The sequence below is a fragment of the Prionailurus bengalensis genome, chromosome B2, assembly GCF_016509475.1.
Source record: "Prionailurus bengalensis isolate Pbe53 chromosome B2, Fcat_Pben_1.1_paternal_pri, whole genome shotgun sequence".
Taxonomy (NCBI): domain Eukaryota; kingdom Metazoa; phylum Chordata; class Mammalia; order Carnivora; family Felidae; genus Prionailurus; species Prionailurus bengalensis.
Genome location: NC_057349.1, coordinates 94,839,558 through 94,861,927, shown reverse-complemented (window position 1 = coordinate 94,861,927; position 22,370 = coordinate 94,839,558). Strand labels below are relative to the sequence as shown.

At 42.2% G+C, this 22,370-nt stretch overlaps 1 protein-coding gene across 1 annotated transcript in view; it reads left to right on the top strand.

The window, feature by feature from the left end:
• The window catches only part of LOC122489810 (prolyl endopeptidase), a 119,463-nt gene that overhangs the window by 61,561 nt on the left and 35,532 nt on the right, over window positions 1-22,370 (top strand). Inside the window, exons 8-10 of the mRNA XM_043592028.1 lie at window positions 4,203-4,394; window positions 8,804-9,001; window positions 14,790-14,893. Coding sequence (XP_043447963.1) covers window positions 4,203-4,394; window positions 8,804-9,001; window positions 14,790-14,893 — 494 coding nt within the window. The remainder of the gene's footprint in view (window positions 1-4,202; window positions 4,395-8,803; window positions 9,002-14,789; window positions 14,894-22,370) is intronic.

The window sequence follows — 22,370 nt, the reverse complement described above, 5'->3', positions numbered from 1 at the left end:
ATCATTCTTAGTGTAAACAAATGTACCTTTCTGATTACCTGCAGTTCTTGCGTTGCCAGCTAATTTTTTACTTATTTACTTAGTCTTCTAAGGAACAGTTTTTGGGTTTTTCCCCTTTTAAAGCATTGTTTTATGTAAATTAAAATGAAATTATCTTTGAGCGGTCACCTGTGTTTGAGGTTAGCAGTTTGTTACTGAAAAGAAAATTGAAACTTAAATTCACAGCATAACCTTTATAAAAATTAATTATAAGGATTTCTCTTTGAAGGAGTTCAGCAAATTATATATTCTGAGTAACCTCCCAATTAAAACAACTGAAATGCTGTAAAAAGCTTATAAAATATCTTTTTAAATATATTGCAAAGTTGGCACAAAAAAAGAGAAACCATAGAGACCAAAGACAAGATGAATGCAGGAATCCTGGATTGTTCCAGAATGTTCCTGGGCTTTGCAGGTTAAGTTTCCATCTGATGGCCACACAGGGCAAGGGGGATAGAAGATAAAGGCCTCTGGTTCTCCATATTGGAGAATCTAATGAGAGATATCCTCCATGTAATGGTGATTAAGAAATAAACTACCAGTGGTGGAGCTGGGAGCAAGAGGTGGGGGAAAGGGAGGGTATGGGAAGAAAACCCACCTATCTTTACATTAGCACTAGGGAAGGAGAGGGAGGGGCAGGATGTGAATTCTCCTAAAACATGAGAAAGGCTGACATGGGTACAGGTTATCTTGATTATCCCCTCTGAGGTCCAAAAATCCTCAGGCTAAGAATTTAATTTAAAGTGCTCCCAGATTGGTTGCCTCTCAGCAGGCAAACGGAAGCCAAGTACGGTAGCATTCTGGAAGAATGCTACTTTAACTCAGGCCTCCAAGAATTCCCATAGATATTGTTTCAAGGGAAATCATTTCACAGTCAAAACTCACACACACACACACACACACACACACACACACAAAGAAATCACAAATCAGACAAAGAAACTCACCAGCATGAGAAATAGAGCAACAGAAGCACCGAGTGGAATTATCACATCCTAACGTAAATACATTTTAAATTTAAATACACTTTAAAAAGTAAACAATGTGATGCTACTTTTACAAAAAATAAGAAGCTTGGAAGCATAAGCAAGAAACAACATCCTGTAAAGAATAACCCAACAGAGTGGAAGAAGACCAAGTAGAATTTCTGTAAAAAATATGATTATTAATGTTAAAAAATTGAGTCATTAGGTTGAAGAAATTAGACACAGCTGAAGAGAGAATTAATGAAATAGAATATGGATGTAAAGAAATTTTACTTCCCACCAAGCAGTGGGACACATGACTGGTTAAGAGAGTTGAAAAAGAAAAATCTTTTCAGAAATGATAAACGACATAATTGGGACCAGTCATTCTGCAGAGGACAACTTGCCCAAGATGTTACTATGAAAATCACATAGTTGTCTTAACATCGAAGTAGACTTTAAAAATAAAAAGTAAAAAGCATTGCTAAAGTTAAAACTTCATAACCATAAAGAGCTCAATTGGGTTTTATTTAAATATAATAATTCTAATTTGGTATGTATTGAACAGCATGCTTTCAAACTACAGAGGGCAGAAATTAACAGAAATACAAGTAAAAATTAAACAAATCTAATCTATAATCATAGAGGAACATTTTAAGACCTCTTCTCTGCCTGCTAGAAAAAAAATGGCTCCCCAAATCAGTAAATACATGGATTTGAACAATGTGATTAACATATGACTTAATAGACATATTTGGCATATCACACCCAAAATCTGCAAAATATACATTCTTTTCAGTCACAGGAACATTTAAAAATCCTTAAAGGAAAAATAATTAGACCCTAAAAGTTTTTCTTAGCAAATTTCAAAAGATTAAAAATCATACAGTGTGTTTTTCGAGCACAATCAGATTTAGCCAGAAGTCACTTGCAATGACCACAGGATGTAAAACTCTCACAAACATGTCATGTGAAAGAAATCAGACACAAAAGAATACATATTGTATGACTTCACCATACATGAAATTCAAGGATAAGATAAAATTAGACTGTAGTGTTTATGGATACATATTGGAGCAGGAAAAGAACAAAGAAAAATAAAGTAAATAATGTAAAATTCAGAATGATGGTTACCTTTGGTGGGGGAGAGGCTTGTTCAGAGCATCATGGTGCAAAAAGTTCCCCCTCACTCTATTTTGAAAAATGACTGTTTTGGGGCGCCTGGGTGGCGCAGTTGGTTGGGCGTCCGACTTCAGCCAGGTCACGATCTCGCGGTCCGTGAGTTCGAGCCCCGCGTCAGGCTCTGGGCTGATGGCTCAGAGCCTGGAGCCTGTTTTCGATTCTGTGTCTCCCTCTCTCTCTGCCCCTCCCCCGTTCATGCTCTGTCTCTCTCTGTCCCAAAAATAAAATAAAAAAATGTTGAAAAAAAAATTTAAAAAAAAAAAAAAAGAAAAATGTTTTAACGTGTATGTTCTTTCAAATGAACCTTAGGATGATATTGTCAAATCCCTAAAAATCTCATTTGAATTTTGATTGGAATTATGTTAAATTTATAGATTTCCTCTGGGATTATTTGCACCTTTGAAATATTGAGTCTTCCCATCTAGAGGTATGGTATGTGTTTCTAGTTCTTCAGTGTTTTGTTGTTGTTGTTGTTTTAAGATTTCTTAGGAAGATTTTAGAGCTTTCTTCATATAGATTCCACATTTCATGTTAAGTGCATTCCTAAGTATTAATTTTGCTTCTGTTGTACAAGAGGGCCCCTCCTCACCCCATATTTTCTGACTGGTTATTGCTGGCATATTAGAAAGCTATAGATTTTATTTAGCTTGCTTATCTTATTAGTTTTAATTCTGTCATTTTTTTTTTTTACAAATTTTTAAATTTTTATTTTTGAGAGACAGAGCAAGAGAGAGACAGAATGTGAGCGGGGGAGGGGCAGAGAAAGAGGGAGACACAGAATCCGAAGCAGGCTCCAGGCTCTGAGCTGTCAGCACAGAGCCTGACGTGGGGCTCGAACCCACCAACTGTGAGATCATGACCTGAGCTGAAGTCGGACGCTCAACCGACTGAGTCACCCAGGCGCCCCTGGTCATTCATTTTTAAATATTTGTTGAGTTTTTGTTGTGGGGTAGGTATTAGTAATCACTTTACGCTAATTTTTTTAATTTACTTACTCATCCTAGTTTACAGTTGAGAAAATAAAGCTTAGTAGAGAATAAAGAGATTGCTCAAGGTCACACAACTAAATAATGGAGCTGGGGTTTTAATTCAGTTATGTCTGACCAAAAAAAAAAAAAAATCTCTTTCCTCCATGGGAGTATATTTTTCTTGATAAATTTAATTCAACCAAATATCACATAAAGATATTATGCTATGGAGATGAAGGAGACAATGTAAAATCACCTTGAAAGATTCAAGGATAAAAATGAACTACCAAATTAATATAGCAATTTCACTGAGAAATTTAAGGTAGGAGATTAATTAGAGAATAGCTAAGATCTGGCAGTGCCTTTCAGTAGTTTAGAAATCATCGAGCTCTTTTGTTTATAAAACTTTTAAAATGTACTCTCTGAATATCTACATGTGATACACAGATATCACAGTGTTTTTTATTTATTTATATTTTTTATTTTTATAAATGGCATTTAAGGTGTGGATGTGTGTGTGTGCGGGGGGGGGGGGGGTGTCTGTGTGGAGGATGTGTGTCTGTGTTTGTATTTGTACCTGGGTTTGAGTGTGTGTGTGTGTGGAGGGGGATGTCTAGGTATGAGTGTGTGGGTGTGCATGTCTTGGTGTGTGAAATCATCCTAGTTGGGAGCCGCCGCCATAGACCGAAGACATGGAGGCGAATGACGAAGATGGGGGATGGTGTAGTGGCAGTCCGGGTAGAAAGAAGTGCTTGGCTTTGAGATATTCGGGTAGAAGAGGATTTATCAGATTACCTGGGGCAGGGGGCTGAGAGGAGAAGTCCTTTAGTCTCTTTCAGGTTTCTCATGAAAAATATCTTCCTCATATTTTTAAAACCTTACAATTTACCTGCACTTGTCTTTGCTCTTTCTCAAGGCTTAGATCTTTTCAGATATTTTGTCTGCTTTACGTTCGGTGGACAGAGAAAACCTGCCCTCCCTTCGCCACATGTAAACCACACCATTTTAAACATAGGAGAGGTGACAGGGATGCTTGCTCTCTCACCAGGAATCCTGAAGTGGGTGAAACTGATCGACAACTTTGAAGGAGAATATGACTATGTGACCAATGAGGGGACGCTGTTCACCTTCAAGACAAATCGCCATTCGCCCAACTATCGCCTGATCAACATCGACTTCACGGATCCTGAGGAGTCTAAGTGGAAAGTGCTTGTGCCTGAGCACGAGAAAGATGTCTTAGGTAAGATTGCATACTACTTGAACACTGCGTGCTTTGGGTTTTGGTGAGAAGGTGAACACATTGTTACATCTCTCCTTCTTTGGTGACCTGTTAGAAGGCAAAGAACTTTCAGCCTTCAGTCTTTGAGAATGAAGTGTCTAAGTAGCGTAACCAAGTATTTACTAGACGACATCTTTGTGGCTAGTACAATGTCATGCAGGGCCTTCGTAAAAATTGTGGGGGTATGAATCCAGGCTTTCCTTTTTTTTTTTTTTTAAATTTATTTTGAGAGAGCGCGTGCACATGTGCGTGAGCAGGGGAGGGGCGGGGGGGGGGGGGGGGCGCGGGGAGAGAGAATCCCAAGCAGGCTCTGCACTGATAGCAGAGGTTCAGTCCCACTAACTGTGAGATCATGCCCTGCGCCGAAATCAAGAGTCAGACGCTTAACGACCAAGCCACCCAGGTGCCCCTGAATCCAGGCTTTCAAAGGTAGTCTTTTTAAATATCAGTTGTCTCTGTGTAATTATTGTTTGATAATAATCATTAATATTTAATTTTTTAAACTATTTAGAATTCTTAGCTTTTAGCTTTTGAATAACCTTTGGCTGTTTGTATTATACCTGTTGTAGATCTCAGAGTGGATTTACAGTCCTGTTATTAGAAGAGAGAATAGACGGGGTGTGCCTGGGTGGCTCAGTTAACCGTCTGACAACGGGTCAGGTCACGATCTCATGGTCCACGGGTTCAGGCCCTGTGTCGGGCTCTGTGCTGACAGCTTACGGCCTAGAGCCTGCTTCAGATTCTGTGTCTCCCTCTCTCTCTGCCCCTCCCTTGCTCATGCTCTCTCTGTCTGTCTGTCTCTCTCTCTGTCTCAAAAATGAATAAAAATTTAAAAAAGAATAGACTATTGTCATATTTAATTGGAATCCATTGCAGTTGCTGCTGTGTGCAGTGAGCTACATTAGCCTCCTGAGACCCTTCCTTTATCAATTGTTTCAGAGTGCCCTTAAGTTCCCTTTTATTCTTTTTCTCTGTGATTTTCGAAAAATGATACGCTGCTTTATAAATTATTCATTGCCTGAAAGCTAGTTTGATTAGAATAAGGCTCACTAATTTTGCTACAGGTTTTTACACAAAAGGAGAGTCCCTGTACCGTCAAGGCAATGAAGAGTTTACTCATTGGAGGTGAACTTGTGTTAATGGATTGACTAGGGCAAAATCTGGGGCCATCCCAAAATGTGAAGGTATAAGATATAAAATTAGGAAAATAACTTCTTTTGAGATATGCAAAGCAGTTCTGTTGCCAATAAAGCAGTTCTTAATGTGTTTCCAGTGAATTAAAGCACAAGTGTTAGGTCCAGGTTCGTATCCTGGAAAAGTAAGGGACTCTTTCTCCCTTGGCTCAAGCCAGTACATTCTGTGCTCAGCACATTATACCTGGCCTTGCTCAGAGGGAGAAGGGGAATGTGGGCAGGTGATTACGACTGACCATCCAGGGATGGCCTCCTGCTAGGCCCTTGGCTCTGGAAGAAGCAATACTCTGGGTGTTTGCTTGAGATTCTCCTCAGCCCCTGGGCATCTGGCTGCACCCCACCACCATCTTGTGTACTGAGTCTCCATACTGCTCTGGGCAGCTCTGTTGGATAGGACCCAAGATGACCCCATGCCTGCTCTTTCCTGCAAAACCCACATCTGCAACTCTGAGGCAGCAGCACATCCTGGGCCATTCCCCAGAACTACTTAGGTGGCCCCTCCCCTTGCTTTCTAGATGTTCAGCCATAGTCCCTTTAGCTTCTCAGGTTTGGATTAGGCATCAGCTAACAAGGTAATAAGCTCTAATAGGGATGGGGACTTAGAGCATGGCAGGAGCTCTCTTCAAGGAAATCCCTCCACCTTTCTCCTCAAAATCTTCCATTCTCCCTCTGACCCTCATGTATATTTGGTTCAGGGATCCATGAGCCAAGGAATGGGGGGGGCGGGGGGTGGTGTGGTTGTTCAGGGATCCATGAGCCAAGGAATAGGGGTTTGGTTGTTGATGTGAGGAATCTGGTTTGTATTGACATTGGTAGGCTGATGGCTTCTGTCCAAATTGAGACAGAATGTCTGTCCAAGGATAGTAAAAGCCAGTGTTTAGTGAGTGCTTCCTAAGTACCCACGTGAATTGACTTCACATTTGGTGGGTCCAGGTGAGCCTTCAGTGTTATAAATCCTCATGTAAGGTGCCTTTGGCGTTTTTCAGGTGCAAGTCAGGTTGCACTCACGATCCTCATGTAGAAAGCTATCTTAGATAGAAATATTTGCCAAGGCATGTGAGTTTTCTGCCTTTTAAAGTCCCAAAGAAGTGGTTTTAAGTATGTCTTAAGGTGACATCCTCTTTCACTTTGTAGATCTAATGAGATGTACCATCAGTGCTTGGGGATTTTGCGGGGGTTGGTGGGGGGTGATATATTTTTATAATCTTCCTTCTGAAAGGTTATAAGTTCTTTAGACTAGAAAGGGGAAACCTTCAATATTCACTAGAACTCATCAATTCAAAGAGAAGCGCTGTTGAATTTGCTATATATCATTAGCTCAGAATGCCCTGTTGAGAATAAAAACTAGCGATGAGTCATAAAGTCAGAGCTTTTATTAATGACAGTCTGCAAATCACCTTGTCATTTTCTTATTCAGTCTCCGTTTTATAATTCTGATGTGCTTGCAGTTAACACAGAGTGATTATTCTTTGACAGAAATAATTTACTTCAGTTCCCCACCCCCCCACCCCCACCCCCGTACTTTCTTTAAAGCATTAAGGCCACCTGAAATATAACGCTTGATTGAGGCACTTTAAAAAAAAAATTGCATTGGATAATGAGCAAATTACTTTTAGATACAAGAGTTCTTCTGTCCTCACTTGGCAGAAATGCTTACTGTGCTAATCCAAACAACCCAGCACCATTGAGGCCCCAGCTGATCCTCAAGGGTTCCCTCTGGCCGATGTCTTATTCATATTGATAATGACGTTATAAGCATGAACTGCTAGTTTCTTAGGTTGTAGTAAATGTCAAGAAACTCACCGCACACCATGAAAGGCTTGTCTTTTCCACATCTGAGCGGTTACCTGCCACCCTGCCCTTACTTCCATTTACTCCAGCGTCTCTCCCTCTGGGAGGACCCGTCCTCACCCCAGGCTGATCTTGTGCACACCAGGATGGGCGGTGCTGTCCGCCTGCCCTCCCGTTCTCTCCTTTCCCCATCACCCAGCTCACCTCCTGTCCCTGCTCTGTCACTGACGGCACCATTACTGAAGCTGCGGCCCTGGGAGCTGAGGAGGACTCAATTCTCCGCCTTACTGTTCATCTCCCCACAGTTACCACATCCTGATGACTCTTCTTGGGAAATGCCTTTCATTTCTTTCCTTCCCTCCCTAGCCTTTGTCCCAGCTTGATGTGATAGGACAGGCTCATGGCAGTAGTGTTCCTCCTCGTCTCCCCTCCATCCTTCCATATACCTCCATTGTTCGGCTTCCTTCCTGGATACCATCTTTATTTCTGTCACCCTACAGTCCACACAGTAACTCCCCAGGAACGGCCAAGTCAGAACTAAACTTCTGTCCATCTGGCTCACCAGAGCCTCGGCAGACCACCACCACCATTTTCACCGACCCCACGCTAAGCAGCCTTTTTCTTCTTGCAAATGGAAGTTTCCTTCTTGAAAACAAGATGTCGCTTGTTCTCCTCACCAGTCTGCCTCCCTCCCTACTGGTTGTTTGTATTCCTCTTCTCTCTCTGTTCCCAGCTCTGGCTGTCATCTTGAGTTGCCTGCCCTCCCACCACCTCATCCCCCAGAGAGCTGTCCTGTCTCTGACACCACCCTAGCCACGCACTGTCTCACACCCCCGTGCTCAAGATGCAGTTCAGTGCTCGCTCGAGGGCTCTTGTGTTTTGGGTCCCCAGCCAACTTCTCACTTACCTCTGCTTACATGTTACTACTTATGTTTTTATATGATTGTGTCTTAAGGGCAGAAGTGACATCATCTTCCTGCCTGTTTCTCCAGTGCCTTGCAGGGTATCTGGCACATACGCAGAGCATAATATATTTTCGTCAAATAAACATTCCCAGCAGACGTGGATCATGACTTGGTTTTTGTTGTTTTCCTTAGATCTCCCCTACCATGAGATTGGACACAAAATAAGTAGGCCAGGGTTATTTGTATCACAGAAGTTTTCATAGAATATTTTGTTTCCTCCAGACATGACAGTGACAATCATTTACTAAAGGAATATTCTGGAGTTAGATGAACGATTAAAGTCAATTATAAGATCACTTTGCAAGTCGCATTGCTGCATAGCACAATGGATAGTATCTCAAGAGCTATTGTTCAATGAAATAACTATGCTTCTCGTTACTTTCAAAGCTAAGTAAGCTTTTATCTGTTCTTCCCTTTTCAGAATGGGTAGCTTGTGTGAGGTCTAACTTTTTGGTGTTATGCTACCTCCATGATGTGAGGAACGTTCTACAGCTCCACGACCTGGCCACGGGCGCTCTCCTCAAGACCTTCCCACTGGAGGTCGGCAGTGTTGTGGGGTACAGCGGTCAGAAGAAGGACACCGAAATCTTCTATCAGTTTACTTCCTTTTTATCTCCAGGTGAGAGAGTCTTTTCACCAATGTTATTCAGCTTAAAAATCAGACTAATGTTTGGGTTTCTTTTGGGAAATGGAAATGTAATGCTGTGTTATTGAAAATCACATGTGCTGTATTATAGCCAGAATTACATCATGAGAATAAAACAGTAAAACAGATGCTTAGAACACAGGGAAATGTGAGTGCCTAAAACAGCAAACTCATTCATCTTATATCCTGAGTCTGTTCTGGGGACAGGACCAACTGTTGTCCTAGGTTGATTTAAAAAAATTAGTATGAACAAGTATAACCTTAGATTCAAACTTTGGTCTATATGGATCAGGACACACGCAGTGCAGATTAACTTAAAAACGTAAAATAAAAATCTATAGTTCCGTCTGACATTAAAAACTTGTTTTCTAAAACAGACTGAGAGTGATGTTTGTTGTTGTTAAACCAAATTAAAATATAATTCTGAGGGTATAGTCTTACATCATATGGAAAAAAACTTGTTACTGGGTTCAAGGCAAAAAGAAAAAAAAATGCTTATAAATTGTGATACTGTGTTCCATGGTCTGGGTTGATTTTCCCCAAAGTAAACATAGTTGTCTTTTTAACTTTTTTTCAGTTGGTCACGCTCATTTTGCTGTTTTGGTCTTTCCTGCTTCTCCACTTGGCTGCACGGTTTTTGTTGTAACCACAGCCACACACATACTCTGATTTGTCCCAGGAGCCTGGCTCTGTTGGCAGCTTGCTGCTGACCGAGCACACCCTATCTTAAAAGCAATCTGGCTGAAAAAATTTCCGCACTTTCCTTGTTTGTATTTCAAGCTCCTTCACAGCCCTGTCTGGTTTTGTGGCAATGGTTCAGTCCCTGGCAAAGTAACCAGACATAGGGGAGAAAGCTAGGCAGGTGCCGAAGTGGTTCTTCCTCGTGGGGTTCAGCCAGATGACAGTGATGGTGCATGTACTTGTGTGTGTGTGTGTGTGTGTGTGTGTGTGTGCGCGTGTGTGTGTGTGCGCGTGTGTGTGTGTGCATTTGTGTACACGTGTGCGCACCTCAGAGTCATGGAGCAGGCAATCACAAGGAGTCTTCTCGTCGTGACAGCTTGCTGTCAGGGTTATTAAAACCAAAAGAGTGATGTTCTTCTATAAATAGATGTGCTGGTATACCCGGAATACCTAGCAAGCTTTACTGTCCCATGTGCCTTTCAGAGGACCCAGGGGGGTGAGGAAAAGTGCCCACAGCCCTGTGGAAACCAGGGCCAGTGCCAGGAGTCAAACTGACAGGTCAGGAGCCCTGTGTCGGGGAATCCTGCATCACGTCTGTCCTGCCCTGGGGCCTGAGGGTACAGTGGTTGCCAGTGAACAGGAACCAAGAAAAAAATCCATTTCCTCCAGATTGCCGTTCTGCAGGCTCTGTGATGTATTTCCCCAATTTACGCTGGTTCCAGAAATTTTACTTTGAAAATCTCATAGCTTAAACAGTTTAAACGGACAAAGGGCGATGAGGAGAATGGGGCAGGGGTGACTCACCCATTCTTAATAAAAGCCAGAGTTCCCAAAGGCCAGTAAACCTCCTTCGGTGACTCCATGTGACCATTTATATCAGGAACAAGTTCATCACTACCTGGGGGAGAGAGGGCTCATTGTCCTAGAGTAAAAAGATGGGTTCTGTGCCAAGGAATGAAATACTAGCTGCGACTATGGCTGTGAAGTTTGAGAGGTTGAATAGTTCTGGACCGCTGGGCAGTTTCTCGACAGGCTTTGTTATTGTAATGCCTTGTTCTTGCCCTTTATCTTTTCTTACTCATTTTGTCTCCATCTTTCTCTTTTCTCCCCTTAATGCAATTTGATACCTAAAATGAGAGAACAGGGCTTCCAGACTTACGCCTTCTGGTCCAAAGTAAAAACGGCCCATCAGATCAGTAAACTGGATCTCTCGAAAGCAACGCTTACACACACACATATACATACATACATACATACATGCACATACATACCAGCTCAGAGGCTGTCTTTCCCTGGTCTCTGAAGATTAGCTATCTACTACTGTGGTAAACAACAGAGATACTAAATTATAAGTAAAGCCCTGGGGCCAAAATTAACTATGACTCCAGCTGTTTAGGACATGGGTTTATCTGGCCACTGCGCACGAGCTGACTTTGTTTCTCCTGGAGGCTCATAGTGAAGACTGTGTGTCTTGAGCCCAAGCTGCTTAGGACTTTTGTACCTTGAGTCAAACTTGGGAGAGAATGAGGATACGGGGCAATTTGGAACACGATGCACTTATTCCCTCTGGCTCAAACCACTTAGTGGTTTGTGCTGATTAATTCTGTATTCATGGAACGTCAGAGGGTTGTCTAAGGTTAGCTCCAGACAGACTTGCACGTTGTAATAATCCAGTACAGCAAGTCCGAGGTGCATGGGGGTAGGAAACGGGTTGAGCAGAGAAGCCTTGGGAAGGGCAAAAAAAATTTAAGATTTAATTTTTTAGAGCAGTTTTAGGTACACAGCAAAATTGAGGGGAAGGTACAGAGAATATAAATTTCTTATATTCTTCCTGCCCCCACATGCATAGCCTCCCCCATCATCATCTCCCACCAGAGTGGTACAGTTGTCACAGTTGATGAACTTATACAGACACATGGTAATCACCCAAAGTCCCTAGTGTTCATTACGGTTGACTCTTGGTGTTGTACATTCTATGGGTTTGGGCAAATGCATAATGACATGTATCCATCATAATAGTATCCTATAGAATATTTTCACTGCCCTAAAAATCCTCCCCCTCTTCACCCCTCCCCCAACCCCTGGCAACCACTGATCTTTTTGCTGTCTCCACAGTTTTGTCTTTTCCAGACTGTCATATGGTTGGAATCATACAGTAGTATGCAGACTTTCCAGACTGGCTTCTTTCACTTACTACTCTGCATTTAAGATTCCTCCGTATCTTTTCTTGGGCTTGATTGCTTATTTCTTTTAGCCCTGAATAATATTCCATTGTCTGGATGTACTGAGGTTTATTTACACATTCATCTTCTGAAGGACATCTTGGCACCTTCCAAGTTTGAGCAGTTGTGAATAAAGCTGCTATAAACATCCGTGTGCAGATTTTTGTGTGGACATAACTTCTCAGCTCCTCTGTGTAAATACCAAGGAGTGCAGACATTTTCAAGACTTGTTTTAGTTTACATTTATGTTTTTTTTTTCTTTTAATAACTTTAAAACCCACCCTACACAGGTGGGTCAGTATAGATCATCTTTTCCAAAGTTCTTTTGCCCTCTCTGTACACACCAGTGTTTCAGAGCCTTGGATTTTTCTTTCACAGTTTCCCCCAGAGTCATCCCTTCCTCTTAACTCCTACTCCCATTTCTTTTACCCCTTTACATTTATTTTGGATTATTGGGGATATATGAGCTAATCATCCCCGGCTCCTTCCTGTTACTAGAATGGCTTTGTTAAACCACTGCTTTCATCAGGAGACCCATCTCCTCATGTCCAGACACCTCCCCTGGCCTCAGGGGACTTCTTCTATAACCCAATTCTCTTTCACCCTGAAATGTCGAAATTTATTTCCTAGAGATCACCTAACCAGTCCTCTCTGGTTTATGATTCCAAGATGACTTCTCCAAACCCCACCTTCCTTGGGCTTACCAAGCCAAATCAGACAGGACACAAAACATCATTAGATTATAGCGATTCACATTATGTGAATGTGCCATAGGCTAACCTTGGGGTAACCCAGATGGACCTGTTAAAAGGAAGTGTTGACCAAATACATTAAGCACTGGTACCTTCAAGTTTAACCCAGTCTCCTCCCAGGTGCCACTTTGGCACAGGACTGAAGGATAGAAGTCAGGTATTTGGCATGATTTCTCTGAACAGTAGTAGCCAGCCCCTGTTGTCTACTTGTTTCATTCTGCTGTTAGAGGATTTGATATAGTAGTCTTTCCAGATAAAAGGCATTTTTTTGTATTATTTTTTTTTAATGTTTATTTATTTTTGAGAGAGAGAGTGTGCACGCAACTGGGGGAGAGAGAGAGAGGGAGACGGAGGGTCTGAGTGGGCTGGGCAGTGACAACAGAGAGCCCAGTGAGGGGTTTGAACTCATGAACCCGCTTAACTGACTGAGCCACCCAGGGACCCCCAGATAAACAGGAGCTTAGAGTACATTTCCTATTTATTGTCTTTCCCAAAGGAATTTGCATTCTAATACTTTGGTGATTTGTCTAAGGTCACTGGCCCAGCAACTGTCAGAGGCGGGAATCCTGGCTGCCAGGTGCTTTTTCATTCACTGCGGTACAGGTTGCAGCGATACCAGAGTGAGGCAGGTGCTCAAATAGCACATGCTCGGTCTGCAGTCATTTTTGTTAGTTGTTTGGTTGTCTGGGTTTTTTTTTTTCAAGGATTTGGGCTTTTTTGTGTGTTTTGAGGAAGGGAAGCAAGTACGGATCAAGAAGCTATTCAAAAATTAACATATATCTGAAAATAGCCTTGCCTTCAAGATTACATTCCTCTAGGCAAGGACAGTAATCAGTATATCTGGTACATTAGAATGTATGCCCAGAGCGTAGTTTGGAAGTACTGTATGTATGAAGATGTATTTTAATAAATACCCAAGTATGACTTAAACCAGGAAAGCCAATACTTGGGTCATGTTACGTATCTTCTCTCTGTCAACATTCATCATACTTCCAATTATAGTACCTTAAAATAATTTTGTCTGTAAGCATGAGAATTGCAGTGACATTCATAGGGATCAGCAGCCTTGCTGTTAATGAGTGTAAACTATTACTCTTTGCCACTGGGGGTACAGAGTATCCCTTCTCATCTGTTAATGAAATACATGCACAGAGGAGTTGAGAAGAAAGAGAGCCACCATTTTAATACCTGATCAGTCACTTCAGATGTACCCTGTGGGAGTACCATTTAGTTTCAAGTTTTCCAGCAAGTATTGGGATCGCTAAATCGATTTTTGCATCTATCTGACAGTGTATGTTTAATGTATTGTGTGGGAGGGCTGTTTCCGCACCAGCCACTCTGGATGACTAATTCTGTTTCATAAACCACTGCAGTTTTCAAATAGTAACAACTCGTCTTATTGTTTCTTTGATTTAGTTCTTAAGTGTTAAAGTGTAATAGCATTAAATTCAGGAAATGGATTTTTAATTAGTGTTTAAATAAGCTGGCATTCTTGGTGTACATTCATTCATTTGTGTTGTGCACAATTCCTGGGATAATAAAAATTTTTAAAGTAGCTCTAAAATGGTACCTGGTCATCTCTGGTCCCTGACTGCTGTCCACGTGTGTGTGCACGGACAGATGGGTATCTGGTGTCAGGAGCCCCAGAGTTCCCATCAGGAGGCTTCTGGCTGGTTGTTGACTTGGGGCCAGTCATTTGAGTTTTCCATCTTAATTCACCTCTCAAGGTGAAGTGGCCCTACATGAAGTTCCCCATCTTTTTTGACCTGCATTCCTAAGTGACCCAGCATAGGGAAGACCTGTTAAGTTTTCACTCTTACAGTTTTTACCTCTTCTCATACTCATGGAATGCTGTGGAATCTTCTAAAATGTATACGACAGATGATGGTCGTCAAAACGCTGTGTGTGGTGTCAGTGAGGAAAAGTGAACACTCCATGTGCAGACTGTTCTAATAAGCACTCTTGGCACAGTGACCCTCACATGGCAGCAGGTCCCCAACTCATGTTCCTCTCTTGTGATTCATGGCATCCAGTTGTGCTGTGTGCCCTTGCCCCCTTGCAGCCAGTGAGCTTGTGGACTAAATCAGGACTTCCGCTTCCTTCTAGGTATCATTTATCACTGTGACCTCACCAAAGAGGAGCTGGAGCCACGAGTCTTCCGAGAGGTTACCGTGAAAGGGATCGATGCTTCCGATTACCAGACAGTCCAGGTATGGAGCATTTGATCCTGATAACATGAGAGTTAGAAAAATCTGACTGTCAGACCAGGCCATTCACACCCTAGTTCATCAGGAGCCATGGAGGTAATCCATAGTAATACAGACAACAGGTCTTGGAGCTCCTGCTCTCTCTGGGCATTGAGCCAGCACAGTCCCTTCCTCCTAGAGCTCGTGGGCTCTGCTCCCGTAGCTGCTGCTCTCAACAAGATGAGCCAGGGTCCTCATCTTACTGCAGTAGCTATCACAGCAACACCACTTGTCTGCTTGCTTGAGAGTGGGTTACAGTTCAGCTCAGGTCTTGTGGTGTCACAAGTAACAACATAGATTTGCTGCACATAAAGTACTCAAGTGCTACGAGTCAGTCTTTTCCGTCTGGCGTTCACATGTATTTCCACTGGCACAGAGGAGACACTTCCTAAAAATTAGAATGAACATATTAACTGATTTGTCAGTCTCTGACCACCCATCCTTTCAGGTTAAGAATCTCTGTTTCTGTTTTTTCAGCTCCCCAAAGGCATTGAGTCTTCCAGAAACTGATGACTTATTAATTGAGGATGTAGAATGTCACTGTTCCTTTGCAGTGAGAGGTCGGTCACCTGTCAGGTAGCAGGTGTGTATCAGGGCTCTCCCACTGGAGGGCTGGATCACACAGGCCACAGATTAGGAATCAGAACACTGTTTGTTAAGGAAGTTTAGAACAAAGAGCTGGACGCTCCCGAGAATGTTTCTGTGAAACTCGGGCATTATTTTAGCTCCTTGAGTTATCCTTCAACTATCTAGAAACGGTCTAGATGACGGCCTAGATCTAGATCATAAACGAATAAAGCATTGTTTACAAAAACCCATGGTGGGCTGGACCTGGTCCAGGGCTGCAGTTTGCCGACCCTCATTCTAGAACAGGAGTTGGCAGACTGGCCTCTGGTTTTATGGGAGAACAGCCATGCTCATTTGTTTACGTAGTGTCGATGGCTGTCTTGGTGCATTAACGGGGGGGGGGGGGGGGGGGGGGTGCAACAGGGATTCTATGGCCCACAAAGTGTAAAATACTTACCATTTGTCCCTCTGAGAAAGAGTTTGCTGGTCCCTGGTCTATGGTAAAAAGCACTTATAAAATCAGAATGTTCCCAGTAGATGCTCAGGTCCTTTGTCATGAAGCTCTGTCAGGCCTGAAATGTGCATATACTCGTTGGGTGACATTGGGTGAGTCACTTAACCTTTCTGCCACAATTTTTTTTTAGCTGTAGAATAGGGATGATATCTCTCTTATAGGATTCCTATAGGATTATTTGAGATGATGTATATTAAGTGTCTGGCACATAGAATATAAATTGATTTTTTTCAATCAATATTAGAAATAAATATAACAGACTGTTAGTCTTCTGTATCTATTTTGGCTTGCTGCTTCTTTCATTTTCAAGGTGAGCCGTTGCCTGTGGAGATATCCTGTGGGAGCCAGTAGCCCGTCTGGCACTTACATGGTTCGCTAATTCACCCTAGTCCTGTATTAGACTTTAAAAATCATTTTTAAGCTGCCGTTCTTTGCTGTTATCCCTTTTCTCCACGTCTAGAGTGTTTGCTCCTATCAAATGTAACATTTGACCTCCCCAGGGCCTATGTCTAGTCTTTGCCTCAGTATCCCCGGGGCCAGGGTGTGCGCACGCACCAATGCACACCATTGCCTCTCCCATCAGTAATGCCAGGGATGCCCGAGTGGCCCCCAGTGACCATCACTCCTCTGCCCCCAGGGGTGCAGCCGTGGCTGCCCTAGAATTTGTTCAGTCACCCAAGACAAGCCCCTTGTCTTCTCATCGCTACTATGCAGCCCTGCAGCTCTCTATTAAAAAATGACACATTATTCTCCTCTCTTTTCCAGCCTCTCACAAATAATTAGTGCTCAAATATGTGGTTGTCTTTGGAGTTTGGGTGAGGGCGAGGCACCTGTAATAACGGCAGCTGCCAGGGAGGCGGCTTCTTACAGAGAAGTAACACTCTTCTTACAGTGAGGATGGTTGGGGTTGTTTCTTCTGTCAAGTAGCTGTTCTTTTCCGTGCTGGTAATAGTAACATTCTCTATAGGAGATACGAAAAGAAGCTGGTTATCACCTATTATGTATTGTTTTCATTTAGAAGTGAAAAGATAAAACTTTACAATTAAGCAAATGCTTGGTTGGAGTAGAAATCTCTCAGCCAGGTACATAGCCTGACAGTCCCACATTTAACTGGGGAAGAGATGCGCTTGGGTGATGCTGGTTGCTTGTTATCATTGGAAAACTGAACTCTTTGCCTCACAAAGAAAACTTCCCTGATGTTGAGCTACTCAAAAACAACCTTTTGTTTCTACTGCTGCAGTATAGGAAGGAAAAAAAGATGGTAAGTATTTTAAGACAGTAACTGGATAGGGAGCCTGGGTGGCTCAGTCAGTTAAGCGTCCAACTCTTGATTTCAGCTCAGGTCAGGATCTCATGGTTCATGAGTTCAAGCCCCGAGTTGGGCTCTGCACTGACAGTGCAGAGCCTGTGTGAGATCTCTCTCTCTGTCTCTCTCTGCCCTCCCCCACTTATGCATGGGCTCTCTCTCTCAAAATAAATAAATAAACTTGAAAAACAAAAAAAGGGTGGTAACTGGACAGAACACATTACATTACAGGTCTTGATGCACTGTTCCTTATTCCCATATTTTAGAGAGTAGAGATGTGTCTGTGGGCCGAATATATGTATAATGCCAATAGGAGATTTTATATCTATTGATTATACTCATCAGACATATTGCATTGAGTTAGCAAAATAGAATTCTTTCATCATTTAGGGGTGCCTTTGAAATGCCCTTTGATGTCACAAAACCATAGACTCATATCATTTTAAAATCCATTGTGCGGTGGTTTAGATTCAAGTGTATCAGCAGAGCTTTGACATGAAATGGGAGCGTGACAGATGTTCTCACACTGTGATTAGGCTCTCAGTGGTGTTGCCAACAATGACCCGCCGTTGTAAAAGCAGACCCTAGAGGGGGATTTGTACATGAATGGAAAACATCCTGATGGTGTGTAATAAAAACCACAGCATTTTGAAGAAAAAAAAAAAATCTTTTTGTTTTTAGTCACTTTAGGGTAATGTCACTTTTGATTCCTCTTGAGTCTACTGTTTCTATTTATTCCATACGTGATTTTAAAAGCTCCCCTGGGCTGTTTGTTGTTCCTTCTTATATTCTGTGAGGTATGTTATGGTTTGGAGCATGTACTGTGGCACAGATTATGCTGCATGGTTGGTCCATGCAATTAACGGTGGTCATGACTCTGCCCATGTACCCGGTGGTAGAGCTGGTGAGATAGACCAAGCCTAGGAAAAAGGAAGGGTCAAAGACACACATGCTATATAACCCACAGAGGACGATTCGTGTTTGCTATATATTTACTCAGGACCCATCTTGAATTTGGACAGGGAGTGGGGTTGACCATATGGTGTCGTATTTTGCTAACAGACATAGAACAAAGCTGCTGTCTGTTACAGCCTTTATCCGTTTCTGACTACAGCAGTGAGTAGAAAATTGATGTGTATCAGAAATATAATTTTGAAAATCAGATCCTGGAAAAACTGTTTCTCTTCCAGTTGGGGGTACACGTAAAAATTTAGTTTTAGATAGATTTATCAAATCTGCAATTGACTAATCTTGAATTTTTCTTTCTTTCTTTTTTTTTTTATTGTGAATGCCACATCCACATAATATTGATTAGAACCTCTGTGCCCATATCTTTAAAAAAAAAAAGTTGAAATACTGAACATTAGAAATTACATTTATAACGGGCCCCTGTGTGGCTCAGTCCGACTTTGGCTCAGGTCATGATCTTGAGGTTTGTGAGTTCGAGCCCCACGTCAGGCTCTATGCTGACAGCTCAGAGCCCAGAGCCTGGTTCGGATTCTGTGTCTCCCTCTCTCTGCCCCTCACCTGCTCAGACTCTGTCTCTTTCTCTCTCAAAAATAAAAGTAAAAACATTTTTAAAAAATTACATTTATAAAATAAGTTTGGTAATCAGTGATATGCATGAAAAAATCTGTCTACATTTATAATCAGCCATGTGCTTCACTTTAAACAAAAGTGAGGTAATAGGGAGGTGGTAGTTAAATTTAGTCTGTCAGCAAGTATGACATGACCTTCAATGCTGGTGGTACTGTTTGAATACAGAAAATTTCTAGACACAAGGCATTGTCCCAGGAAATTTACAGTCAGACTCTAACTCAACGGAGAGTTGAGACACACAGATTTGAAAGGTCAGACACCTTCTCTCAGTGAGCAAGGGGAAGGTGCAGCCTTCAGTCAGTGCTGCAGTGTTAAAGACCACCCTGGCTGGGCAGAGGAGGATATCTTCAGGGGAGGGGTGGAAATTGGGTAGGGCTTTGAAGGATGGGTGCTTCCATGATTCCCAGTTCCCCAGGACACTCCTGACCAGTTTTACCACCACCCTCATTCAGACACTGCGTCCGCCTTTTTGTTGCAGGTTACTTTCATAATTTTACAGCAAATTAAAGAAGGAAATCGTGCTCTCAGTATCCTGTGCAGTGAGGTTGCCTTCTGTCACCTGTGGATGGAATAGTGTTTGCCCTGTGGTTGAACGTGGCATGATACGTAGTGTAGCAAGATGCACCTTTTGGTTTCTCAGTATCTCATTTTTGCCCAGCCAGCTGAGAGATTGGCCTTTTTCCTCCCCAAATAAAAGACAAAATTTATAGACCTGAAAAAGAACAGTGAACTGAGTGTACTGTGAATAAGCTCCATTATCAACAGTTTCTGCATTTCATAAAAGACAAAAAATTGGAAGGAAGGTCCAATTTTATGGGTGAAAGCAAGCAATATAGTAGGAAAATAGTAAGAATTCTAAGTATTTAACAGATTGAATTATCTTACTTCCTGTTGTCTGGTGCTTAGTAGGGACTTTGCTGAGGTTTACCTGAAGTAATGCATATGAAACATCAGGAACATCCCAAAGGTGATTTGCTGTGTAACTGAAAAGAAATGTTAAAATTAAATAATTCTTTGGGTTTACCAAGATGCCTTGGGGTAGAAGGACTGGGAATTTTTTTCTTCAGTGTAGATTTTTCTAACCTTGGTGATCACTGATTGTGGTTGCTAGCATATACAGACTTTGCCAATGAGAGAACACGTGCTCAGAACCTTAATTAGTCTTTGAACATTTGTTAAGTTCCACGCTAAGCGCATGGTGCATCACAGTTTTTGAATATTGACTCATCTGCGTCCTCAGTGAGCTGACCACTGGACTGGCGATGATGTTTTTCTCTAGTGCTGTGTTCTCACAGTTAGGTATTGATCAGAAATCTTCAGAAATGTCAGGGAAGAATGAGTGGGGGAGCATTTTCATAAAGAACTTTTTGAGAGGTCACTGTGCTTGCATGTGATTAGGAAACTGCTTTAAGTCAAACCAGTTGTTGGTGATGATTTAGCGCCTGTGCATCAAGGTTCTGTGTGATGTTAGGCTTCGAAGTGGGATATTCTTGCATGAACAGATCCCCACCCTTCTAGATCTCTGTCATGCCGGCATTCTAGACGGAGGGCATAATGTTCACATTCTGAGGGTACGTGTGTGTGTCTCTTTCCCCTTTTGGTATCAGCTGTGTTAAAGTAATTTGTAACAGGTGATAAAGAGTTTGCTTCCTTGTTACCTTATAATACAGAAATAAGTTCCGGGGCCCAAGTCAATAGCTCCTGCAGTCCCCATACCACCGTAAATAAATCCCCTTCCGTGTTTTTTAAGAGTACATTACTGTATAGCGACCTGCCAATATATAACCCTCTTTCAGTAGAAATCACAAGGTGGCTTTGAGAATTGAGCAGCCAGTCCCGTAAGAAAAGGCCTGGGGAGGTTTCTTGAGCCTTCTGTGGGGCTTCACTAGGGCAACGTGGGTGAAAGCGAAGCCTGTGCTGGCCTTGCTCAGAGCTTCTCTGAACTTCACTCTGAGGAAATGCGGTTTGCAGTGAGATGGGGACCAGGAAAACAGCTGCACCCACCCTGGTGACTTAAAGCATGGGTGGCCAGGAAAAGGAAGCCCTATTGGTTGGTTCTTCTCAGGGACGTGGTGGTGACTCAGCATCAGGGGTGTTTGCTCAGCTTATTTTGTCGAGATATTAATGAGATGAACAGGTGTTGATTTAATTTGAATGGCTCAGATTTGCTTCTGGAAGGCCATCTAGGTTTATTCTTCTTTAGTAATGTTGTATTAGAGGCCGTAAATGTCAGGGATTAGGCTACGTGTAAACTCAGTACCATAGGTCACGACTATACTCTGGAGATTTGTTCATCCTTAGTACATACACAATTTGTAATATATCAGATATCTACAGATAATACTGAGTTTGCTATTATATGTAATAAAGCCACTTAAGTAGATTCACATTTTGTTTACATTGTTCTAAGAGTCATGGGTTTTGAGATCCCTAAAAGTTTGCTCATGTGCAGGTGGGTAGATTTCAGGCTACTGCTAGCAGTTAGCTTGCCAAAAGAATGTCCTATTTCATTATCTTATAGAAAACAAAGTAGCAAGTAACTTCCTTCTTATTAGCGCTAAATCAATAGCATGGTATCGTCTATGAATCACAGCATATGTGCTAATGGCACTTACCTTTGTCATTTTAATAATTGTTTTTAAAAATGAATCTGAATCTCATGTTATTCAGATTAGATTCAGCTGTGAGCGGCAGGAGAAATCAAAATAACCGTGGCTTAAAGAAGAGAGATGTGTGTTTCCCTCTCACATAAAAGAAGTGCAGGAGGAGTCAGTCCAGGGCTGACATGGCATCTGAGGTGTGAGGAATCCAAGCTCCTCCTCTCTTGCTGCTTTGTCACATGTGGCTTCTGTTTCCAGCATCACTTCGTGGTCCTTGAACGCTGCTGGCCATCCAGCCATATTAATGTCTTACTTTCTAGCCAACAGGAAGGCAGCAGTAGGGAAGAAGAAGAAGGGGGACGGAAGGTACATGCCAGCTGTCTTATAAGCATGTGTGCTAACGGTGACATGTGTTATGTCTGCTTTTGTCTTATTGGTGAAAAAGTACTCGTGTGGCCACGTGTATCACAAGGAGGTTTAGAGATGTTGTTTTAGTCCCAGGAAAGAAATGTGTGCAGCTAAAAATTGGGGCCTTTTTTTTTGAAGAAACAGGAGAATAGATATTGAGGAACAAGTAGCAGTCTGTCACACAAGACAAAATAGGCCCTCAGCATAAATTTTTGGTCTGGACCCTGAGACCAAGGAACCTAAACGCCACCTGCTGGCCAGGTACCTAAATCTCGGGGTCAGGATTCGAAAAACAAAGACTTTTGAAAAGGGTCCATATTCAAATGTAATTATGGACAGCAGAAATCACGCTCTACAAAGAGAGAAGCACCCTTTAAAGATGCTCTTCTCCCAGGAAGAAAGACCTTTAATATTGCTTCCAGAACATGAGTATATGTACTTCCTGAA